Here is a 23,120-nt window from a genome sequence, read left to right on the forward strand (position 1 = left end):
AATTGGAGGAGATAAATAAGAGAATAGGAGGGAAAAGAGCGAGAGGTTTGGATTATCTGATTCACCCTTTCAGATCTGGACACTGGGTTTATGATAAGAATTTTTCAGGAGATCCTCTGCAGGAGAAGTGGAGCAGACTGTACCAGGTATTATTGACCACCTTTACAGCAGTGAAGACAATGAAACAACCTGCTTGGATACATTATTCCAGAATAAAGAAAGCATCAGAGCCAGAGAAGACATGGCAGATTGAACTTTCAGGACCCTTATGTATGAAATTGCGTTGGTCAAAATTTGGACTTACATGATAACTGGCGCATAAGCTTGGGACCAGAATTTATATCTGAAATTAGTGCAGAATGTTACTAATATTCTTAATCGTAGTGACTGTTGGATATGTGCACAGTTGCCTAAATCAGGAGAAAGTTTAAATTTCCCATTAATTGGAGTTCCAATTCCTAACACTGTCTCATGGGCAAATTTGTGGGTGAACACTAGCAATCTGTATCCGAGGGAAAGGTTAAAATTTGGAATAGTTAATCCTGATCCAAGTAATAAATATTATACCTGTGCACAAAGATGTGTTACACCAGGAACCAGGGCAAGAGGTCATACTTGTTTAAATGCCACGGATGCAGGTCACCATTCAAATTGTAATCACACTATTACTATAGATGGTATTGTAGTTCAGAGGTGGCCTGTTCCTAAAGGAAAAGGATGGTATTGGTTATGTGGAGAAAGTGCTTTTAAGACTCTACCCCCCAGTTGGAAAGGGGCATGCACCTTAGGTGCTGTAATACCTAATATTACTATTATTGATAAGTATTTTCCCAGGACCTGGATCAGAAGTTTTGCTAAACGGATTAAGCGAATGTATAACCCTATTATTGAACGACACGTTGCATTTCATAGTTTTGTAAGAGGGCTAATTCCATCTTTAGGAGTAAGTGAATTAGAGAAGGCAATTGTAAATATCTCAGCAACCATAGAAGAAATTGAAAATAAAAACATTGCTATAGTCTGAGCAGAACAACAAGAAATAACCAGCCTATTTAAAGTGGTATTACAAAACTGAATGGCTCTAGACATGTTACTAGCAGCACAAGGAGGGGTTTGCTCCTTAATCAATGATATTTGTTGTCCTTATATAGATCAAAGTGGCAGAATTGAAACAGATCTGGAGGGAATTTGGAAACAAACTAAGATACTTCATGAAATGGCCAAGGATGATACCTCCTGGGGTTTTGCAGAAATACGGAAAAACTTTACTTCATGGTTACCTAATCTCTCCTGGTTGAGGCAACTGGTTGCAGGAATATTGATATTAATTATTTTAATATTGATTACTTGGGGTATGATACAATGTTTCCTCTGGTGTTGGAAACGATCTATGATAAATTATGAAGATTGGAAAAGGAATGAAATTAAGCACCAAGGAGAAACGGGAAATTGCTTCAAAGAGACTTCTGATGATGATGGTAATATGTGAAATGTTGCAAAAGAATTTGCAAAAGGATAGAAAAAGGGGGGATTGAAACAAAGGGGGGGCATAAAATCATAAAATGAAATATAAAAACCTTTAGAATTAGTTTTAAGTAATGTTAAGTTTGATGGTTTTGTAACAGTAGCAGTGGAAAATTACTGAGGGGCATGATACGTAGAAGAAAAAATAGAGTACAGCTAGAGAACATACTGAGAATTCTTGTACAAGATAAATCGTTATAGTTGACATAGTTTTAAGAAAAATAGTCTAGAATAATAGGACATAGGGATAACGAGTATTTGGGAATTGCAGGTGTCCAGGATGGGCTACAGTTAAACTAACTGATAAGTAGGAGGCTAGAAGGGTTATTATGTCTCTGGTGCTAACGATCCAATTAAGCTGGTATAAGCATCTACTGCTCGTGCTTCAAAGGCAGCCAGAAGTGATGAAGATTGTTGGAAGAAGTAAACGACCCTCAGAGACCCCTACCACATTTTTTTACACATGCGGGGAACTTTCTGGAAAATTATGTAATCCATACATAACCTCATGAATATGTATGTGTGCCCGGTGTCTATATAAGGCGGTGTATGAAGCAATATGGGGAGATACACGCTAGGTGGAGCTATCCCCCGTGTCTCCCAGTGCTGGAATAAAGAATACCTGCTTGTCAACTTTAAAAACTTTGTTGACGAGTTTGTCCCTGGAGTTTTCTCCGAATCACTTTACAAGCGTGTCAAGGTTCCTCTGGATGGCATCCCTTCCCTCCGGCGTATCAACTGAACCACACAGCTTGGTGTCATCGGCAAACTTGCTGAGGGCGCACTCAATCCCACTGTCCATGTCACCGACAAAGATGTTGAACAAGACCGGTCCCAACCCCGATCCCTGAGGGACACCATTCATTACTCATCTCTAGCTGGACATTGAGCCATTGACCACAACTCTTTGCGTGCAGCCATCCAGCCAGTTCTTTATCCACTGAGTGGTCCACTCATCAAATTGATGTCTTTCCAATTTAGAGACAAGGATGTCATGTGAGACAGCGTCGAACGCTTCCATAGTATTGGCACCGCCATAGCTCTTCATCCCCAGGCTGTTTCCCAGGGAAGCAACGCAGAAACATCAGTTCAGCTCCTATAGGATCTAACAAAACTGCCAATGAAACTGCCAACGGTTAGCCACTTTCAGATCAGTTTTTGGATAAATAGCTACGTTTTTGGATAAATAGGCTGTTTCTCTGATTGAAGATCTTTTTTTGCTGAACTCAATGTTAATAGGAATGTTATCTTGTGTCATTTCACGTATCTTTAATCAGAACGGTAGATACCTGATCTTAAAATGGTTGATGACTAAAGTAATTTTCATTCAGTGATAAGCTGTAGGGTCAGAACTGACTCTCTTTATTTTGTGTTTCGCTGATGTGTGTTTGTAAAAAAGGAAGACAGACTGTGGGTACTGTGAATGAATAGTATCACCTGCGGTTCTCAAGTGGTCATTCACCTGTGTATCTGCTGCTGCACGATTTTCTCCCAGAAAATGGAAAATTTGGTGTCACTTGTATGTAATAATTTGATGATACGGCATTGTGTTTAAAATATCTAACTGTTAACCTTTAAGATGAATCAATATATGCCCTAATTTGGAGGAGAAACTGTTCATTTTGTTTTGGCTAACTTAGAAGTTTTGTGTTGTAGAAAGGTTGTGAAAGCAAGAAAACTTATATCCACCTGACAATATAAGAATGAATTTGGGGGATCATCCACTAGCAAGCAACTAAACCCCCTCTACCTCAAAGAAGAGGAAAATAAATACTTTTTTGCTAAAATATAAGGTCATTTAAAGTTATTTTGTCCACAGAACTTTTCGTTGCTGATTGGGGTGCTGTAGAGCTCTGTTTTCCTCCAGCCTACACGCTGCTGCTATTATCTTTTTTGATTTGTGGATTGCTTAGGCTGCTATGTCATAGGTATACATGCATAAGTGCTGTGCATTATCGTTCCCTTATCTTGAATTGCTAATAACTCTTGGCACTCTGGTGTGTTCAGCCTTCCCCTAACACACACCTTTATCAAATAAACTCAGCAAATGCCCTCCCCTTCTCTCTTTGTACTTTCCCTTTCAGGCAACAAGGAAGGTGGGGCATGGCTAAGCCACTTGCTCCTCAGTAGGTGCCTCCTTAAAGGTTGCAGAGGTACCTAGTGAGTCACTTCCAACTGTTGCCTCTAACACTGAAACGTCATCTATATCCAACTTGTATGCAGCTGGGAGAACAATGGGCTCATACTGGAGTGCTCATGAGGTAAGAGCGCATAAATTCAGACCATAATGCATTAGAAGCTGAGGATCTCTGACATGGGTTTGTAATTGGGATTCTGGTGCCTACAAAGGGACTTGGGAGCTGTTAGTCCAAATTCATGTATGTATTTACTTATTTATGTCAGAATGACTTATAGCTTTGTTGGAATTGGTTGCCCTGTGAAGATACTTTTGGTTGTGGAGGGAGGCTCGGACACGGTGGGTTATTCACATGGAGGCTGGGAAGCAGTTTGAGGTGCTTCGCAGCAGCTTGCTATGGATTTGAGCTCAATTTGTGGTTTGATGCAAGCATTATGCAAGTTGGGCTATTCCATAGCACAGCATCTCCTAGCTATGAGTACAGTCACACGCTGTGCTCAGGTAGCTGTGCTAGCAACCACTTGGTAGTGGTTTGTACAGGAATGTCACTGACTGAAACCAGTGTCTAATCATGGGCACAAAGATGGTCCTAGTTTGCTATTTGTGCATGACTTACACCCAATAAAATCTTGATCTGCCTTCATCCATAATCTCTCTGAATATTGGTTTTTATTATTTCTTTTTTGTGGAATATAACCAGTAGGGAAAGCCCTAAATCTGCCTGCTGGGCTCCAGGGAGTCAGCATAATCTGTCCTCTTCTCAGCTTTGAATTAGTCTGCTGTTTGACTGTGAGCAAGTTATTTAATCATTCTGTGCCCTGCTTTCCATGTTGTAAAATGGAGATTATAGAGCATCTCTCCATAACACAGGTGTGTGTTAGCTTAAGTGTGCATTGATGCTTGGAGACCTCAAATGTGGGATCCCCATGGCTTAAGAAATAGAAAGTGTGAATGCTTAACCAAACTGGGTAACGAAACACTAAGGATCTATAGGTTCCTCCTTTTGAAAGGAGGGGAGAGTAATGAACAGTCTGGCAATGGTCTTTGTGTGGAAAGTACACATACAAAGCAAGGAATGGGACTGTCCTCCCAGCTCTTTCCCTTGCTCTTAACCACTGAAGCAGCCTCATGAGAAAGAACAAAAGTAGAGGCTTTCATCCAGAACCTGAATTCAGACAGAAGACATTAAAGCATACCCTTCTGTTTTGGAAAGAGACATAGAATACAGACCAAGGCCAGCTTATCACAATCCAAGAGTGGCAGGGGAACTTATATCAAACTGAACTAGATCAATTCCTAACTGGAAAAAGCAGAGGAGTGGCATAATCCGCTTAAAGAGATTTAATTGAGTCATTTTGCTAGCAGGGAGTGAGAGAGGCATTAGGTAGTGACTTCCAGTGAAGCAATGGCTAAAGTTTCAGGCACTAAAATGTGCAAGAATTAATAATTTGTTTGTGTTATGTCTAGATATTTCTTTCCTCCTGTGCGTGACATTTCAGCTAATGATCCTTTTTGCAAAAGTCCAGCATCTGGTTTTGGCTGGGAAGTTTTATTAACATCTCTTCCTAAGCTGTTTTCTTTCATGTTGCATTTGTGCTGACGGTGCCCCACTCGCTGTACGGTTTAATTTTCCTCCTGGGGCATGATGCAGTTGAACAATGCTAAGATACTGAAACCTACAGCATTGTGATTATACATTTTACTATGGATTGTTTCTGTTTCCTAGCAGTTCTTTGTATTCTCTCATTCTCATCTTCCTGACTGCAATAGCTGAACACCTCACTACTTTTCATGTATTTGCTCTTCACTATTTCTCGGAAAAGTTCCTGATATAGATTTTAAATGGGAAGTTGGAATTTTTTTACTAAATAAAATTATTTGAAGAAAATATCTGCTTCCGTGTGAAATTTCAACAGTTCAAGAAAATTAAACTTATTTTATCTTTGTGTACAGAAGTTTAACAGAGGTGCTTCTCATGCACTCTCATTTTTTGCTGGGTTATATTTCCTGCTTAATTGTTGATAAAGATTTCTTTTATATTAAAAGGTCCTGGCATGTAATTTCAGCATTAATTTTGTTTACTATGTTATCAGTTTTACTGTTATTTCTTCTATTAATTACATACATAAACAGAGGAATATCTCCTTTTTTTCTGCCTCTTCTTTTTTTAACTCTACATAGACATGGTTTTAACTTCCAAACCAGGGCAAGTTCATCTTCCAGTTTTGCTGCACGGCTTCAAAAATTGCAACACACAGTGGGAGGGAATGTTTTATGAGGCATAGAAAATTTAATATTAATGCAGGTAATAACTGTGTCATTTTTCTGCAGAGTGAAGAATGCCCATGCTGCTCACTCTCAGTGAAAATCATAAGAATGAGAAATCTGAGAAAGGCAGATCTGTGTGAGTATCACAGCCTTTCCTTGTGTTTCTCAGTAGTTCAGTTCTGAAAGCAGAGAATATAAGCAAGCACTGTAACTTGCATCTGTGTATGAAGTGTTGCCATGGTTTCAAATATTGATATGTCTTTGAATTTGAGCTGTTTTTAGAATATGGTTCTGTATAAACAGTGTCTTTCAGTTTATAGAGTGTTATTATTAGCAGAAATATCAAAGGTCTACTGTGGTGTACTGTGAAGTGTCTTAACTGCTAACAAGCTTTAGAGCCAGTTTTGCTAAATAAATTCAGTTGTTAATTCTCAGTTGCAGTTTTTGATGCACTGAGATACAGGCTGCACCTCTGTTTCTCCACAAAAGTGCCAGCACTGATGTCAAGTGGCTGCCAGAGACTGTGGGGTAACATGTGAGCTTTGGTATCATCTTCTGTACCTGCCTTTTTTTTTTTACAGACAGCAGAAATACGTACAGACACTTCTGAACTTCTTTTTCTTTAAATGCTAAACTATGCATTTCATGGCACATGAATAGAGTCACTTGAATGTAGTATGTAGAATGATTTAAGAAATATAACTTGTTAGGCCTACATATCTGTATTTCTGTAGATATTTGCTTTCTCATGTTTAGACTTTGCTCAAAAGTGGTTTTTTTAATGGTATTTTTTGTAGGAATGTATTAGTTACACAATTAATATATTTATTTCTAAATATTTGAAATATATTTGTCTCAAAGTATATTTTAGGAAAAGATTATATTTCCTACTCCCATTTCTGTGCAATTTGAAGTTGTTAAGTGAGTCCGAGATGAGGTCAGAGATTTGAAAGATGACACAGAAATAATTCAAACTGAAAAATGCTATCAGTGCTTTGTTGGGGTCGGAGCTCGATTAGACCGAACTGTGGGTTTTGGAAGCCTGCCTGTCAAAAATGAGTATGCTTTGCTCTTCTTCAGCTGTGGCACTGCACAGCTAAAATGTTGTGTTTGTGCAGAGGGGCTGCTACCGACAACCCAGAGTGTCCATGCCTCCTTAGGTCTTGCACATGTCATATAATATAGGACTTGTTATTTTATTATAGGACAGCTGTGGCAATCACCTGTAATCACAATTTCCTGACCTTTACCCTTTGTGTCAGATGAAAGGTTGTATTTATACATGGTGTGAACATCATAACAAGAATTAGACTACTAATGTGTGTTGAAATCTCATAGGAATAAGGCTTACTCGTGAGTAAGGAGAATTTGTTCCTATGTTATTTAGGTTATAAGGCAACTACAGTCTGAGTAGTGCACATCATTCCCAAGACACAGTTGCAATTTCTAGGCATGTTTGAATTTGGCTAAATTTTCCCTGTCAAAAATTGCAAGAATAGTGATGCCAGACCAGTCCAAAGTTTCATTAGGTTCAACAGTATGCCCTCAGAACTGGCCTTCAATAAAAGCTTTTGGGCAAGACAAACACCAAAGCGCGTTTTTCCCTGCCCTGCTCTCCAAAGAGATCTGTGGTTGAGAGATCTGACTCCTTAGTCAAAAGTAGTGTTTGCATTTAATTACCATGGCCAAAATACTTGGCATTTGGAGGCCACTAAGGGATTTTACTTTGATATCTTCCAGCTCACTTTGCACTGGACCCAGACGCTCTTTCTCAGTGTCATAGAAAAACATCGGGCCCAGTTCATATACACTGGTCTATATACTGATGTTGTTAATGAAATAGTTACAGATACTTCAATTTTTTCTTCTTTGACTTGCATGGACAGCAGAAATGTCTAATTGAGAAAAGCTTGTCCTCTTCAGGGCAGCCCGAAAATGCCTTTTTTGCTTATTAGTTAGGGGTAGTGCTTACACAAAGACAACTGCCCCCTTGTATTTATTCCAAAGAGCAGGAAACCTATCATTATCAGCTGCTTGACTGCAGCAGTCTCATGCTTTAAAAAAGCTTTGTGGCTATCACAAACCTTCATAAACCCATTCACCATTTCTGCAAAATCTGTATTCGCTGCCTGGATGGTGCTATTTCTCTGCAACTGCATAGGATGGTATGTGGAGATTTTGGAGAGAAGTGTTTAATTGCCCATAATCTGAACATTGATTACCCAACATTGTCAGCTTGAGGCATTGTCAAAATAGTGAGTGAGCCATTGACAGCATCAGAAGGAAGAGTTACATCTTGGGCTTGGGATCTCCATGTTCCTGCACCCCATTACAGTGCACAGTTACACACAAACAACTGCGGTGGGTCAGACCAAAGGTCTCTCCTGTCCCATGTTTGAGAGCAGTCAAAGACAGGTGTCTGGAGAGGAGTACGGAGCAACATCCCCAGTCTGTTCTTAAACCTGCATTAACTGTACACAGCAACAACAGTCTTTGTGCCATCTATGGTTTCCAGGTCACAAAAACCTTTACTGCAACCTCAATGCCTCACACTTCTAGTGGCAAAACTTGGTTTTGCCTTCACTGCTGAAAGGCCTGGATTTTTTTCTGCCATCCAGTGACTTCCCATGATCTTCCCTTACTTTCCCTGTCAGCTGACATAGTGGAGATTGAGTTTCAGAAGGCTTTCCGCATGTGGGAAGCGATTGGTTGTTGCAAAACCCTTGTTTTCCAAGGATTGGTCCACCAGCCAAGATGTCTGGAAGAGGGCACAGGTTCATCCTCAAGTCCCCCTGCCTGTTTCTTCATAGAAGACTTCAAAGGCCCTTTGAAGCCACTTTTATGCAGGGATCTGCATTTCCACCATTTAAACATGGGAGAGTTTCTTTCTGGAGACACTTCTCTGCTAGCCAGGTACCAGTGCATTTCACCTCATGTGCTGATGATAACAAGAACCAGATCCACGTTGTGTAAATTCCTCAGCACAGATCTTGTTTTCAGCATCACTGCCCAGGCCTGCCTTGCTGTGCATGATCCTATCAGAGCACACCCAGCACTCACTGTTCCCAGAGGCTGCCACTGCAGTCAGCAGGACATGAGCTGCCTTGCGCAGCTGATGGATCTGGGTTAGCACTGCCCTTTTCTAGGTAACAAGGTTCACTGATCTTCAGGGTGCGAAATAAGTATCTACTACAGAAAGAGAAACCTGGTTTTTTCATGGACTACACATGAAATATAAAATAACATCTTCTACAGACATATATGTCACAGAAATATTCCTTTCAGGAGAGAAAAAATGTCTTTAAAAATATTGGGCTGCCCTACTTTTTATTCGCAACAACCAAGGCTCCAGAAAGCTTTTCCTGGAATGGCCTACAGCTACTTTCTTTAATATGACAGGCTGATCTCAATCAGTATTCTCATCAAGCCTTAGGCCTGTCTTTAACTACAGTATTAAACCTTGGTCTTGTTAAATCTGAGCTTTGTTGCTACGAAGTTTCGTAGAAAACTCCCACTACTACACTGCCCATTGATTTTAAAAGCTGGAAGGCAGTATTACTAATGTTTTTCCTTATATCACCTAAATTCTGTGTAACTTCATTATAATAACAAAATCCCTTTCATTGCCAAATTCTCCAAAGGAAAGTACTGCGTGCAGAAAGAAATGATTGAAGATAGCACACAACATGCTGTGTATACTTCTTACCTTTATCTCTGACTGTATCACCACTGTGAGGGGGCAGCAGCAGTCTGTTTGCTTTAGGGTGAAATCTCTTCCCTGTCAAAATGAGTGTGGTTGCTGAATTTTCCCATGGCTGACTGAAATCCTGGGACATGGTCCTTTGAATAAGAGCTTTTGTGTCTTTTCAGGCCATCTCAGCTAAGCTCCTGATGCCACTGGATACTTAGACAGGCTGCCTTTACATTAATGGAGAGAAACCCTAAAAGCAGCCCAGGACAAATGCTTGACAATAGGAATCTGCACAAGGACAGAGAAGCAGATATATAAATAGTTGCCAAGTTGCAGTGTGGCCTGTAAACAAGGATTTCCTAACTGGTTAAGAAACTGAAATAAACAGGTATAAGAGCAACAGTTAATGACTAGAAGCTCCTCCCTGTGATGTCATATCCTGAAACAGAGCTTTTCTTACTGTAATTGTAAGCTGTTTTGATCAAGATCTAATTGCATAACTACCAAGATACCTGTCAAAATGGAGCCCTAGTTCTGATTGATGTTTATAAAACAAAGTCATAACCACAGTTAATAATAGGAGTAATAAATGAATGGATAATCTCAGTGAATATTATGTGAATCAAGTTCACAGCTGCAGTTCTTAACCTCTGTTCCTTTCTATTCAATCTTCTTTTAGGCTTCATCTACACATTACCCTAGTCTGCTTCTACGCTTCCTCAGTTCATTGCTACCATCTAAACACATGCAAAAACCTAATTTCCCCCAGGTTACCAATTGTGTGTTTGGTAGTCTAAGATATTTTTTCCAGTTTTTTCTCCTTCTCAAGTCTTTGATGGTCATAAGGGAATGTAGCGTGTAGAGCATACTGTGTATTGTATTGTACGCAATTGTATTGATTGTACACGTGGCAAGAAGTGTGGAGACAAAAAACCTGCTCTGTGCCTTGATAGCATAATAAGCTGCCACTGAAAAGGACAATGTTCATAACATTGAACAAGGAGTTCATCAGTATGTTATTTTTTGGGGTGATCTTGGTCAGAGCACCTCCCTACAGCTATGGAAATAACTACATTTCTACTGCTAGGAATCAGTGGATTGCATATAGGTACACACGCATTTTTTGCAGCCGTGCTGGCTTCTGTGTACTTCTACATGCAAGAACAGAAAGCTGTTCTGGTAGTTAAAGGTATTATGTGCAATTTCCCCCCATGACCTCCTTTAGATTCTTGGTGTAACCTTGAGGAAGATGAGTTTCCTCAAAACCTTAGTTCATCATCTCTAAAGCAAGGACTTCAGCAAGAACATTAGGAGTCTCACAGGAACATTAGGAGGATGAACTGATTACCATCTGAAGGACCGGTAAAAGAAGTAAAGAACCTTAGGTAAATGTTAGGCTCATCTCTGCCTCAAAGGCAAAGGTGAGAGCAATTGCCATGTTCTAATACTGTACCAGGACAGGTGGTATTGCAGCTGTTGTCTTTCATGGAACGGGGCTGATCTTTAAAGACTTTTGTGATGGTAATACATGTTCCTTTTAGACTTCATTATCCTCTTGTTTAAAGGAAGCTTCTAGTTGAAAAAGCTTCTGAAATGTTTTATATTTTTTAAAAAATGTCAAAACCTGTTTTAAAACAGGTTTGAAAAGGGTGGAGACAATGGAAATGAACAAGGGAGAAGCTTGGGTGGAGAATAGAGCCTGGAATGACTAGGTGATGATGACAGCAATGTAGAACAACACAGTGCTTTGAGAGGATGCAGATCCATGCAACGAACCATGATGCTTCACTCTTCCTCTGCTTGCGGTTAAAGGCAGTGGCGGACTGCTCAGGATGTGATCTTCTAGTTTGCACTTTGAAAGTTCCAGAAAACCTGGATGGATGTTTCTTCTGTGTTAATATATTACACAGATATCACAAGTCTAGAATGCTTCCAAACTTATGGAAGCAGCTTCTGCTCTTGACAACCGATAAGTATGTGCTTTGATTTCTGAATAGGATTTCTGTATTTACAAATTTCCTTGGGCTGAGCTGTGTAACACCTTCTCACCACTTAGGAAAGTAGGCTGAGCGTTGCCTTTTCTCATGCTTACAGCCTCCCACATCTTAAAAGTTATTGTACCTTGGTGTTTTTGATCATCCTTGATAAGGACCATATTTTATATCCTGCTTACATTTGCACAATGATGTCTTGAGTTTAGGACCAAAGTATAATTTGCTTGACACTGAACAGTAACCACAAATTGAATGTCAGCAGATCTGTGTTTACAGTACTATTAGTTTTTATTTGGACATAAAAAGGAATTCCTAAATAATATGAAGATTGATAACAAACATTCACTTATTGCAGGAATTTCTTCATTATTTATTTTTGAGATATTCCTTTGATGGGCAAAAAAGATATAACTTGTCATCTTCAGTATCTTATAATGAAAAAACATAATCTTAAACACATTTTTATTGATTATTTCCCAATAGATTTTTCTTATACACTCTTAAAGAACCTGCAGTATCTGTTCTAGTTCTGTCCTGGTTGTTCTGGTTTCATCAGGCCGACAGTATCTGCAGCTCATCCAGCTATGCATTAAGCAATGTGACTGATATTGTAAGCAGTGATTCATTCTTTCCTGTACCCTCTGAGGAGAGACCTGTTTTGTTTTATGCATCTCTGCTCTCTTGGTGTTCTTTCACAAGCATCTAGATGAGTACTGCTGAGGTGAACTGCATGCTAAAAGAACAATGTAATAAGGCCTGTGGTATGTCTTAGTCCCGACAGAGGTTTATTCAGAAGACTCAGAGCAGTGCCAGGGACAGCCATGCCCACTGGTGAGATTCACAGAGCTTGAGGACCTTTATCAGTGATGGTCTCCAGAGAGGAGCTTCAGGCAACCTTTTTGTTGAATCAAAGACATTACCTTGTAGATAAGGACCAAGAACTCAGATGTGATTTGCTATTACGTGGGGGGCCAGTGTAAAGTAGAGAGGCTAAATTAACATGGCTGCGATAGTCCACGTTGCAGAGAAGACACATGAGAATGTCCATGTGAGACTATGGCTTCTCTCTTGGGCACTTGGTATGACTGTATCCTCAGCAGGAGCTGATAAAGTAGTGCTGCAGTAGTAGCCAGCAAAGGTTAAAACTAAGATTCACACAAAAATGTTGGTGCTGCTGCTTGCATTCTGTTCTGCCATTAAATTGGCAATCTTTCTGAATGTCTGCCTGGCAAAGTTATTCACCTTTCCTACTTGTTCAGCTCCAATCTTAACTACACTCTTCAGAGTGCCCTTTCTGTTCACGAACAAAAAAATAGACAAAAGGGGTCTTGGATATAAATGTTCCTTGACAGTCAGATGTACCTATTCTTAATGCTTTCATTCATTCTTAGTTGCAGGAAAGATGCTGTGAACTGTTATATCAGTTGGGAGTCCTGGAGGACTCCAGCCAGAATATGAGCTTATTTAATTTCACCGTGAAAATAGGATTAGTTGTAGTCTTGTGATAAAAGACAGTCTGGAGGCTGTGTTTATCTGTGACTTACTTTGATGGGAAGGAAACTTATAGTAGAAAAGACATATAAAATGTAAAGGCTTCACTGCCAAATGTTGGCAAAGCATCCAAATCATAGTATTTATGTCAGGATGAACCATTGCTGCAATGTAAGCTTTTAATCCAGGCTGAATGAGCAATGTCCTTAACAAATAAGCCAAATAATCAAACTGCAATCTTCACCCGTGCGTTACGCCCTGTAGGGCCAAAATTTAATTCATAGGGATATTCCTGTGGAAATACCTGATTTCTAGTTCCACTTTGCCAAAAGAACGCATCTGTAAGGGTGATCCAATGACACCTGCACCTCTGTTCGCATGTACAAATCTTGCAAGAATATCTACATATACCCAAACTGCCGCTTAGGTGATATAATTTACCCCTGTTGACTTATGGAGGAGTTGGGGCGGATGGGAGAAGTTGTAGAACAGCTGTTGTGGGCTTCCCTGCATTACATTGTGTCACTTTATGTATTGTTTCTTTTGACAGTTATATTGGATAGTACACAGAGGCTCTAGGTATGGCTTGTTGCCTTGTCACTTGGACAGTGTATGTGTTTGGGAAGGAAAGGTAGCAAAATGTCCAATGACCATACATTCTTACTTCATGTATCCAAGAAGGGGGTTTGGAGACAGTGCCCAGGTACCTCAGAGCTGGTCTCTTGGGCTGGTGTACAATATGAAGGTGACTGGTTAGTTGGATTCCATGCAATATAATTGACATGACGTGTTTATCCTGTTTATTGCCTTCCAGCATAAACATGGGCATCACATGACAGCAATTCCATATGACACCATGTAGGTTCACCTGGGCTGGTCCTCTTCTGAAGCAGGATCAAGTTTACCTTGTCAGTCACTCTTTCATATATATCTGGGGACCAATACCATCTGAAGTGAGTTACCTAGAAAAGTTACAAAATCTCTTGCTAGAGCTAACTCTCTTCGAGCTGGGGCAGTTTTCCTAATATTTGTATTTATTTCCCTCTGGCCATGGAGAGACACAGATCTTTGTCCTCTTTATATCAATCATTTGGACATTACAGATCACTATCATGTTATTTGACAGTCTTTGTTGTTGTTGAATTATCAAACTCAGTTCTTTCAGATCTTTCATGTTAAGGCATGCACATTGACTCATGTCCATCGACTAAGGCATGTTAGCCTTAGTCAGCCCTCTTCAATCTGGACGTATTTGATTTTAGTAGCTGGTAACAGTTAAAGCCTTTTACTGTGAAGGGAGGAAAAAAGAGAAAGAGAAGTGCAACACAGAACACACTGAGCATCTGCTTCTTCTTGCCCAGGGCTGGGAGTGTATGCAAAGCAATCTCAGCACTCAATCTCATCACCTATACCATGTTTAACATTTTGTATTTTGGATTTGGTCCAAACTTTATCTAAATCTGTGTTATCAGGTAAGTCCTCCAACATTATAGTTCTGGGACATAATTTATTATTCTTCATGCAGTGATTTGGCTGTAATTGTCTGGTTTTAGAATATCTTTGCCTATCTGCATTCTTATATTGGGCTATGTTGAGACTGAAGCCTCACTAGCTGCTAATTGAGCTGGTGTTACACGTGGATTACCAGGCTGTGGGACTTTGGTTTTGCTCTTATTAAGGGTGAACAGCCTTGCTATATATTAGACTAACTTTTCAAGTCAGCTATAGGTCTATTGTGTTCAGAGAGGGTAAAAGGCTCAGCAGAGATCCCACCACATCTTTATCTAGATACAAGATTATAAGTCACAAGTTTAGAGCTCCTCTGATACTCTGAAAATATCAAATGCCAGTCTTTTAAATCAGTATTCATAGCTAGTATGTACAACAAAAGAGACTATAAATGAACAGATTTTCCAAAACACACATATCAGAAGTCCACAATTGACTGACACAGTTGCTGAAGAAACACATATGCTTACTTTTACCTGCTTCTCTGACACCATCTTGGGAAGTAACTGTGCAAAGTTGATACTAATTTTTGCCAATGTTAAAAACCAATGGAAGAGAGAGGTAAAGAAATTATTTTACCACCTCCTTTAACAATAAATTGTTATCTAAAGGTACATTGCACATATTCTGCATTTTAAGATTGTAATAATAAGTCTCAAAGTATCCTAATGTTACTTATAAGAATTACAGACATCTGCATTTGCAATGTTACAGTGATTTCTTCCCTACTATGGACAATAAGGGGGAAACTATCAGATGCGTGCTGAAAGACTGGAAGATGTTTCATGTTCAGATGGTATCAGAAGACTGATAGATAGATCATACACAATAACCTGATTGCACAGATTGCTTTAAGCAATTCCTGTTCATTACCACATGGGTTATACCACAAGTGTAAAGAAAGTGTGGAATGCCAAGCAAGAGACTGGTAGAGAAAGAACAACATAATTACCGGTAAGGCACACTCTTCTTGTGGGTCACGTGGAAATTTTAATAACTAGTTATTTTTTGTATAGTTCTTTTAGTCATAGGATGTCAAAACAGAATGCAAAAGAGGAAAGGATGGTTATCGCTGTTTTATTGATGGGGAAATGCAGATAAACAGGCTAAATTTAAATGGAAGCAATTGCCCAAAGTGACTTAGCCTGGAGCAGAGCTGGGACTGGAGCCAACGTGTCATGATGCCTTTTCCAGCAGGTTACCCACTTGCTCATAAGGCTTCTCAGCCTGTTTCACATAGTACCAAACTGCCTGTTATTATACATGAATCTAACCTGCTACTGTGATTACAAAGGAAGCTCTCAGAACTGGAGACATTAGAGACAGTTGTAGTTGCCCAGCAGACAAAAGAAATGTCTGTTGTCTAAAAATGAGGGCAAACAGTGTACAGAGCCAAAGGACAGCAGATTTGCTCCAAATGGGAGGGTTGGAAAGGGCGAATGACAGTGTAGAGAGAGAGTCGCATCACTCTGCACTGTTCTGGGTCTCAGTTTATTGTCACAGGTTCGCAAGACATCAACTCCTTCATGCACTTAGGAGTAATTGCCCAGCAGTGCTCCCTGCTAAAAATCCATTACCATCTTAGCAGTATTGGAGAGAATCCTAACCACCAAATACTCTACATACATCATTTTATACACACTAAAGGAAAGTTAATTGCACAGTCATAGATGTACCCAACCTGCCTCTCACCCAAGACCTCTGGCAATCCTCAACAGACATGTCAGCACTCTGAGGCAGTGTCAGCATAGCTGTGCCTACCTGGCTGGGGGGCTGTTTGCCCCAGCTTCAGGTGGGGGGCTGTTCCTGGGAGCCCACCCCAAAGCAGCCCCCATGTATTATGAAAATTTAATGCTATACTTGTAGCTAACTGCACAACCATGTGCTACGTGCACACCTTTCTCAGAAGTTAGAAGTTTCTTCAGTATCAGTGCTCAGAGTTCAAATCAGTAAGATAAAAGTGCATTGCTACTTTTGCATATATGTTGATGGTGAAAGGATGTGATTACATGTGGGGTGAGACAGCTGGCTCACTACATGGACTGGACTACAGATAATGTGGGTGCAGCAGACCAGAAGGGGAAAATTCTTTATATCCAGACCCTCTTTAGCTCTTCTGTTCCCCTCTCAAGAGCACAGAACAATGTTAGACCCTTGTCTAAATGCTCAATTAGTTAAATAATATTTTACCCTTTAAAAAGCTTCTCTTAAAATGTAAACCTTTTTCTTCTCTGTCACAGAAATCTGTTCATTTGCAACAAACGGGGACATCTCAACACTGGATTTTGTTCAGTAAAACTAGCTCTGCATATTTTTTTCTTACCAGTTGTCTTTATTGCAGCAGCTTTGAATCTTCACTAATGATCAAAGATCCCACCTGCAGGAGGCAACAAATAGCAGTGAATGCTTTTGAATAAGGACCTGTCAGAAAATGAACAGAAAAAAAATCTCCTTTTTGCAGCTTGGTGTCTATACAATGCTATAAGGCTATGCTGTAAGATATTGATAGCAATTTGTAAGTTACGATGTGTCTTTCCAAATGCAGTTAGTCAAACCGATTGCTACGTAAGCCTGTCCTTGCCCACTGCTTCCACTGAGACCGTTCGGACCAAAACTGTCAAGAACTGCAAAGATCCAGTGTGGAATGAAACATTTTGCTTTAGGATCCAGAGCCAAGTAAAAGTAAGATGCACAGTGCCTTTATGTTTCTTTTTGGGCAGAGATCTCATTGTGTGGTTGATATGTATAGCACCCTAAAAATAAGTATGTGTGAGGGACTACAAGGACATGGGTAAGAGGATGTGGAGTAGCATGCAGCAGCAAAAGTATTTTCTGCTATATAAAAGATAAACAAGATATTTCACAACTGTTCATGTAATGTCCTATCACTTTTCACTTTTTCTTTTTTTCTTTTTGAAGTTCCTGCTTTTCAACAGTAAAGGTGAGAATTTTGGAGTAAATTGAACAGCATAAAAGACATTCATGAGCTTAGTAGTGGAAGCATCACAGTGCTGCTCTTTTTAACTCTTCCTTTATAACAACAACCTTGTGATACAACTATCACAAAATAAAGTTTGCAAAAGACCAGCTGAGCTTTTACCATGATGATAAATGTAGAACTTCAGAAGATTTGCAAGTCCCGCTGTCCACTTCCTCCAGAAGACAACATCAACATCAGAGTCTAGGTATCCACAGAGATCAGTGTTAGGCCAAGTAAAGCTCAGCTTACTTCACACCTGGGGAATCAAATACTGCTCTGCAACTTGTGCCCTTCATTTCATAGCACTAGTGGCAGAGCAGGACAAGAACTTTTCTGCCAAGTGCCAAATCAGCAGGCCAGTCCGCCAGCTCTCTTAAGTGTCAATAAACTCAAATACCCAAAAGGGTATTCAGAATAGCTCAAAGTGTTGCTACACCACAGGGTCTCCAATGAACGATCACTTTTGCCTTTGTCTGCAGAAGTTGCCCATGATACAAGTTCTCAGGCTTCCTTCCACAGAGTTAGGTGGGACTTGTCCTGTTCAGTACAGCTTTCAGCTTTAACACACCTGCCCATCTACAGCCTACATCCAATGCTTCCCCTGCATCCCAAAAACTTCCAATGTCTTTCAAAATAACAGTGAGACACAATGCCACTGAGCTCCATGGAGGTAAAAGGCAAGGGACAAGCATTGCAGCATGGGAACAAACACCCACTGTTCTACAGCTCTTGCACCAGAACACCCATTCCTTGCAATGGTTTGTGGCTGACAGGTCTTTCAAAACTACAATAACACATGTAACAGCTGGAAATAATACCTTGGCTACAAGGAGCTGCTGGAACTAGTCCCTCACAGAGTAGTATTTGGGTGGACCTTGCATTTACTTCGCAGCAACTTTGCAGCAGGAGACAAGACACATGGCTTTAGCCACTATAATTTTCAGTGTGTAGTGACAGCAGCATGGCAGCTGTTGCTGTGGGCTGCACAAAACGTGTCCTGGGGATCTGGGACAACCAAAGCACTCTGGCATGTCTGTCAGTGTTGCCTCGCTGCTGTCTGGACTCAACAGACTGAAGTTAAAGCTCTCAAAGGTTTCTTTTCAAACTGTGCAATTGCTCTGTTCATTACCCATTGACCAGTGTCAGTCTGCTGGTTATTTTCTCCTTCCTTGCCTGTCTGGTGTATCATTGAGGTGTTCATTTTCCTAAATCCTAGGAGCCAGAGCTCAGTAAATTCATATAGTCCACTGTCACTGTGGAAGAGAAAAACTTGTTTAGATGTGTCAGGCTGGTTCCCATCAGGAGCAGGGATGTTTACCGAAAACCATCTGTTTAGATGAATGCCTGACAAAGCGCAGATGGTGAGGAAGGGCTTCCAGGCTGGCCCTGTGGGCCGCACTCCCCTGGCTCCAGGAGTGACACCAGCCTGGAGCTGGCAGCATGCATCCCCACCGAGAGCTGGCTCTGCTCAGTGCTTGGCTCCCAGTGATGCTGCCCTCGTATCCTCCCTCAGGAGTTGATAGAAACAGTGAGCTGCACAGAGAACCCCAGCTGCTTCCCACACAGCATCCCAGCGGTGCATCCAAGGTCTCTCTTATCCAGCCAGCATGCTGTGTGTGCCCTTTCTGGCTAGCTGGGAGTAACCAAGGGACTTCAGATCAGTTGGTCACTAAGAAAATAAGTCAGCTTTTCAAGCCAAAAATGGACAGTCTGTTGCAGAACCACAGCTAGGAAAACTGATCTGCTCTTCAATGTACGCCTGCCTTCTACGAACTGCAAGCTGTTCCTTTTAAGCATATCACCTCCATCACCTTCCATAATCTTTACAGGCTATTTATAGCTGGCCTGTAAACCAAGTTGCTGTGGCTGCTTCTCTCTGCCTTTAGCCTCTATGTTTCTCTTAGCAAGCATGGTGGGCAGGAACCCAGTGCTGGCCTGCCACCCACAAGCAGAATTGTTTTGCTGTCTGAAGCATAGTGTGATGCATTTACGTGTATGTCCATGAAGGGCAGCAACCTTTCTGTCTTCTGACAGCAAACTGCAAACCCAGATTCCATACAGCAGCTTGTCATCTCTCACTTGCTAGTTTCTTACAGAAATGATAGATGTCAGCATTGAGTGTTTGGATTTTGGAGCATCTTCCTTTCAGTACATTTCAGTTACATCAGTTCCTTTCAGTTAAATCTGATGGATAAGTAAGAATCTCTGACATAAGAGATTCCTGCAATACACATGAAACTGAGCTGCTGAATTATTCAGGAGAGGCTTGAATTATTTCCCCACTGAGAAAACAGGCATTTACGGTAATTTGCTCAGCGCTCTGGAAGGCATCTCTGAGCCAGCCCATGTGCAGCTACCAACCAGGCACAGCAGGGGCCTTTACCACTGCTGTCCATCCAAACAGGCAGGTGACACAGTAGGGAGAAAAGACTGGTGCAATAGGAGGAAGGAAGAGGAGATTGAGAGATATAGCCTATAATCCCATGAAAACAGACTTTTTTTCTGCTGCTTTCTGTGCATTTTGTCACAAATTTAACCAAATTATAGCATTTTCTGTAGATTCTATGATAATTATCTCCATGTGATCTGTTTAATAATAATTTACAGGATATAATTGTGCAACATGCAGCAGTTATATGGTGCTTCTTAAGGAAGCATTTCGACCCCTGCTTAAATCCAAGGATTTATGTATTTATTTACTTATCATCAATAGCAGTAAATTCCTGGCCACCAGGTGGTTTCCTACAATTCAGGGAAAAGTGGTGACCTCAAACCAAATTAGAGGTCAAATGTGGTTTTCAATATGGGAGCTACATGTTCAACGATTCTGCTAGCCTTTGTCATTTAAATTAGAGGGACATCCACAACAAATCCAACTAAGTTAGGTGGAGAATATATGTCTTCAGTTCTGGGTTGATGAAAGGTTGTGCATGCTCGCCCACTTCTCCCCATCCTTTCTCTGTCTTCCTTAACATGCTCAGAATATCATCTTGAGCCTCCATAAGGTCTCAAAATAGAGATGTTCCTAATCCTGTAGTTCTGTTCACAGAATATTCTTGAGCTGAAAATCTATGATGAAAATGCAATCACTAAAGATGACCTTCTCTTCACTGTCCTCTTTGATGTTGCTAAAATCCAGCTTGGAGAAACTGTTCTCTTGAATTTTCAGCTAAATCCAAAGGTAAGGAATAAAACTGCCTTGGCCACAGGAAGGAAATTTTGGTATTACCTCCTAAATAACTTATTGTAAAGCGATTGCAGGTGGGAGGGTTTACGTGGTTAGCACTTCTTGTATCTTGTAAATTACCCTCCAAGCCTTGTTCAGCAAAGTGGACAAGGTTTACTTCCCTACCTCAGACATAATCCTTAAAGTTTTTACCTCCTCAAGCCTCTTAGAAGAGTTTTCTCATTTTTCTTGTTCTTGGCTGTGTTGCTCAGATAGGTTTTGTTGGAGATAAAAGACTTTATCACCATTGCACAAAGTTTCTCTGTTAGAATTTCCATTCCCACGACCAGCATTTGTGAATTTGGGCATATTCTGGTACAGATGTTGGAGTATTCACTTAAAACCAGATACCCTGTCGTGTAAGTCCTTTGCGTATACCTGAGTATAATGCAAAGATCCATGCAGAAGTGCTAAAATGCGTTGTCAATTACCGTAACTGTCTCATTACTTCAGTGCATCTGAACCCATACATGATGACTTCAGCATGGGATTTAGATACTTTTATAGATTTGCTGATTCACCGATTTTTCATGTAGGGTATGTACTGGTATTCAGCTCTACGATGATATTGACAAGCAGCTGTCTATAATAACTTGTCTGGTGACTGGTCAATGTGTTGTCCGTGTTACAGGAGTTCTTTCGATCAGAAGAATGAGAATGCCCTCTGCTATTCAACTGAATCAGTCTTCTGATAATATTACCCAGAAAAAACAAGGCTTTAGAAAGTTTTAAGCCAACAGTTATTGCAGGCTTAGGATGGGGGATTGTCTACGTGGCCATTTTACTCTGCCTTACCACTGCATAGACAAATGCAGTCAGTCTGGGAATTGACGGTTAATGAAGGAGGGAGAATACTTTCCAAATCACTCTAACTGGATTACTTTTACTTGCCTGAGCATACCCTAGAGCAGGAGTAAAATTTGATTTTAAGAGCTGCTTCGGGAGCCAGAATAATCATTGACAACCATAGCTAGTCAGAAAGAAAATACATTCTAAATGCTTATAATGAAATGAACTTTTACAGACACAAGAGACACTGGAAGTTGAATTTGCATCGGAGAGCATGTAAGTAAAATCCATATAGGACCAAATAACTCTCCTTTGCAAAAGCGAACAGTCAAGCATATGCTAGCATTTAGTATATATAGTTTAAGATGCTCAGCATAACAGCATCAGCTGTTGTTTATCAACTTAGTTGCATATTGGCTTAATCTTCATGTTCCTTATCTACCAAAAATCGTTCTGGACATTAATTCATCCCATTATTTCCTGGAAGAGGGAGAAGGATAGTAAGAACCGCAGCCCCTGTGCTTATTACTACAATTATCTACCATTATCATTAATAAAATAAGGAAGAAACATTTCAAATGTCTGTCAAAATTAAAAATCAGTGACATATTTGAGACTATGCTGGTCAAGGCAACCTTTAAGAAAAGTATTATTCCTTGATGTTTGTTTAAGGACGTATTTATGTAATATTAGTTCTGACCGCATGTTTTTTCCTCTTTTTCAGCCCAGTCCCTCCTGAAAAACTTGTCACTAATGGTGTATTAGTGGTAATTTTAAACTATTTCTCTTGTATGTTTGTTTTAATGCTAGTGATGGGAGTGGTAAATCTGACAGGTGTCCCAACACCTCAGTACAAGCAGGGCTGAATGGGAGGGAAAGGGGTGATCAGGCACTGGGAGCCATCCTCTTGTGTTGCTTCCAGTGGAAAGATATATTAGGAAAGAGTGAACATAATCACAGGGGATACCCAGAGAACTGTCCACTACCAGCAGCTGATAACAAGCCTTTTGATGAAGCTTGAAGTGCTCTTTCATCAACTTAATGCCTCTGTGTCATTCCCTCTTGGAATTTACCTTGGGACACACTCATGACCATCCAGTTTTCCACACCTCCATGGGATAATATGGAAGTTGCCTTTTTCACTGCCTGTAACTCGCTATTTAGAGCAGGTAGCACTTGGCTGTCCAACTTCGCCAAAGCAGGGCTGCAGTGACAGACCTGTGACTTGGCTGACCCATCAGTCAAGTCATCTCTTATCAGCCTAATAAACGCAGGGTAGACAGGAATCAGGTGACCAGAGACAGATAGCAGTGAAGTAACTCAGATGTGGAATGTTTTGTACACTTAATTCTCTCATTCATCTATGCTACAGTCTCGTGAAATTTCCTGCTTGAAAGTCGTAGTGGACGATAGACAGATGAAGAAAGAACCTTCAGGTTAGACTTTGAACTTAGAAACTAAAAAATCTTATTTTATGGTAAATTGTAAATTTCTAATTTTTTTGTCATTTT

The 23,120-nt window shown here is 40.4% G+C and overlaps 1 protein-coding gene across 1 annotated transcript in view; it reads left to right on the forward strand.

Annotated features, from left to right (window-relative positions):
- Window positions 1-3,758: 3,758 nt before the first annotated feature.
- Window positions 3,759-23,120, forward strand: part of LOC308221329 (cytosolic phospholipase A2 epsilon-like) — a gene marked incomplete at both ends in the record, with an annotated part of 35,210 nt that continues 15,848 nt past the window's right edge. Inside the window, 7 exons of the mRNA XM_080618314.1 lie at window positions 3,759-3,785; window positions 5,993-6,065; window positions 17,160-17,296; window positions 20,644-20,775; window positions 21,845-21,885; window positions 22,334-22,376; window positions 22,982-23,045. Coding sequence (XP_080474440.1) covers window positions 3,759-3,785; window positions 5,993-6,065; window positions 17,160-17,296; window positions 20,644-20,775; window positions 21,845-21,885; window positions 22,334-22,376; window positions 22,982-23,045 — 517 coding nt within the window. The remainder of the gene's footprint in view (window positions 3,786-5,992; window positions 6,066-17,159; window positions 17,297-20,643; window positions 20,776-21,844; window positions 21,886-22,333; window positions 22,377-22,981; window positions 23,046-23,120) is intronic.

Source organism: Psittacula echo (assembly GCF_963264785.1).
Source record: "Psittacula echo genome assembly, chromosome: 5".
Classification (NCBI taxonomy): Eukaryota; Metazoa; Chordata; class Aves; order Psittaciformes; family Psittacidae; genus Psittacula; species Psittacula echo.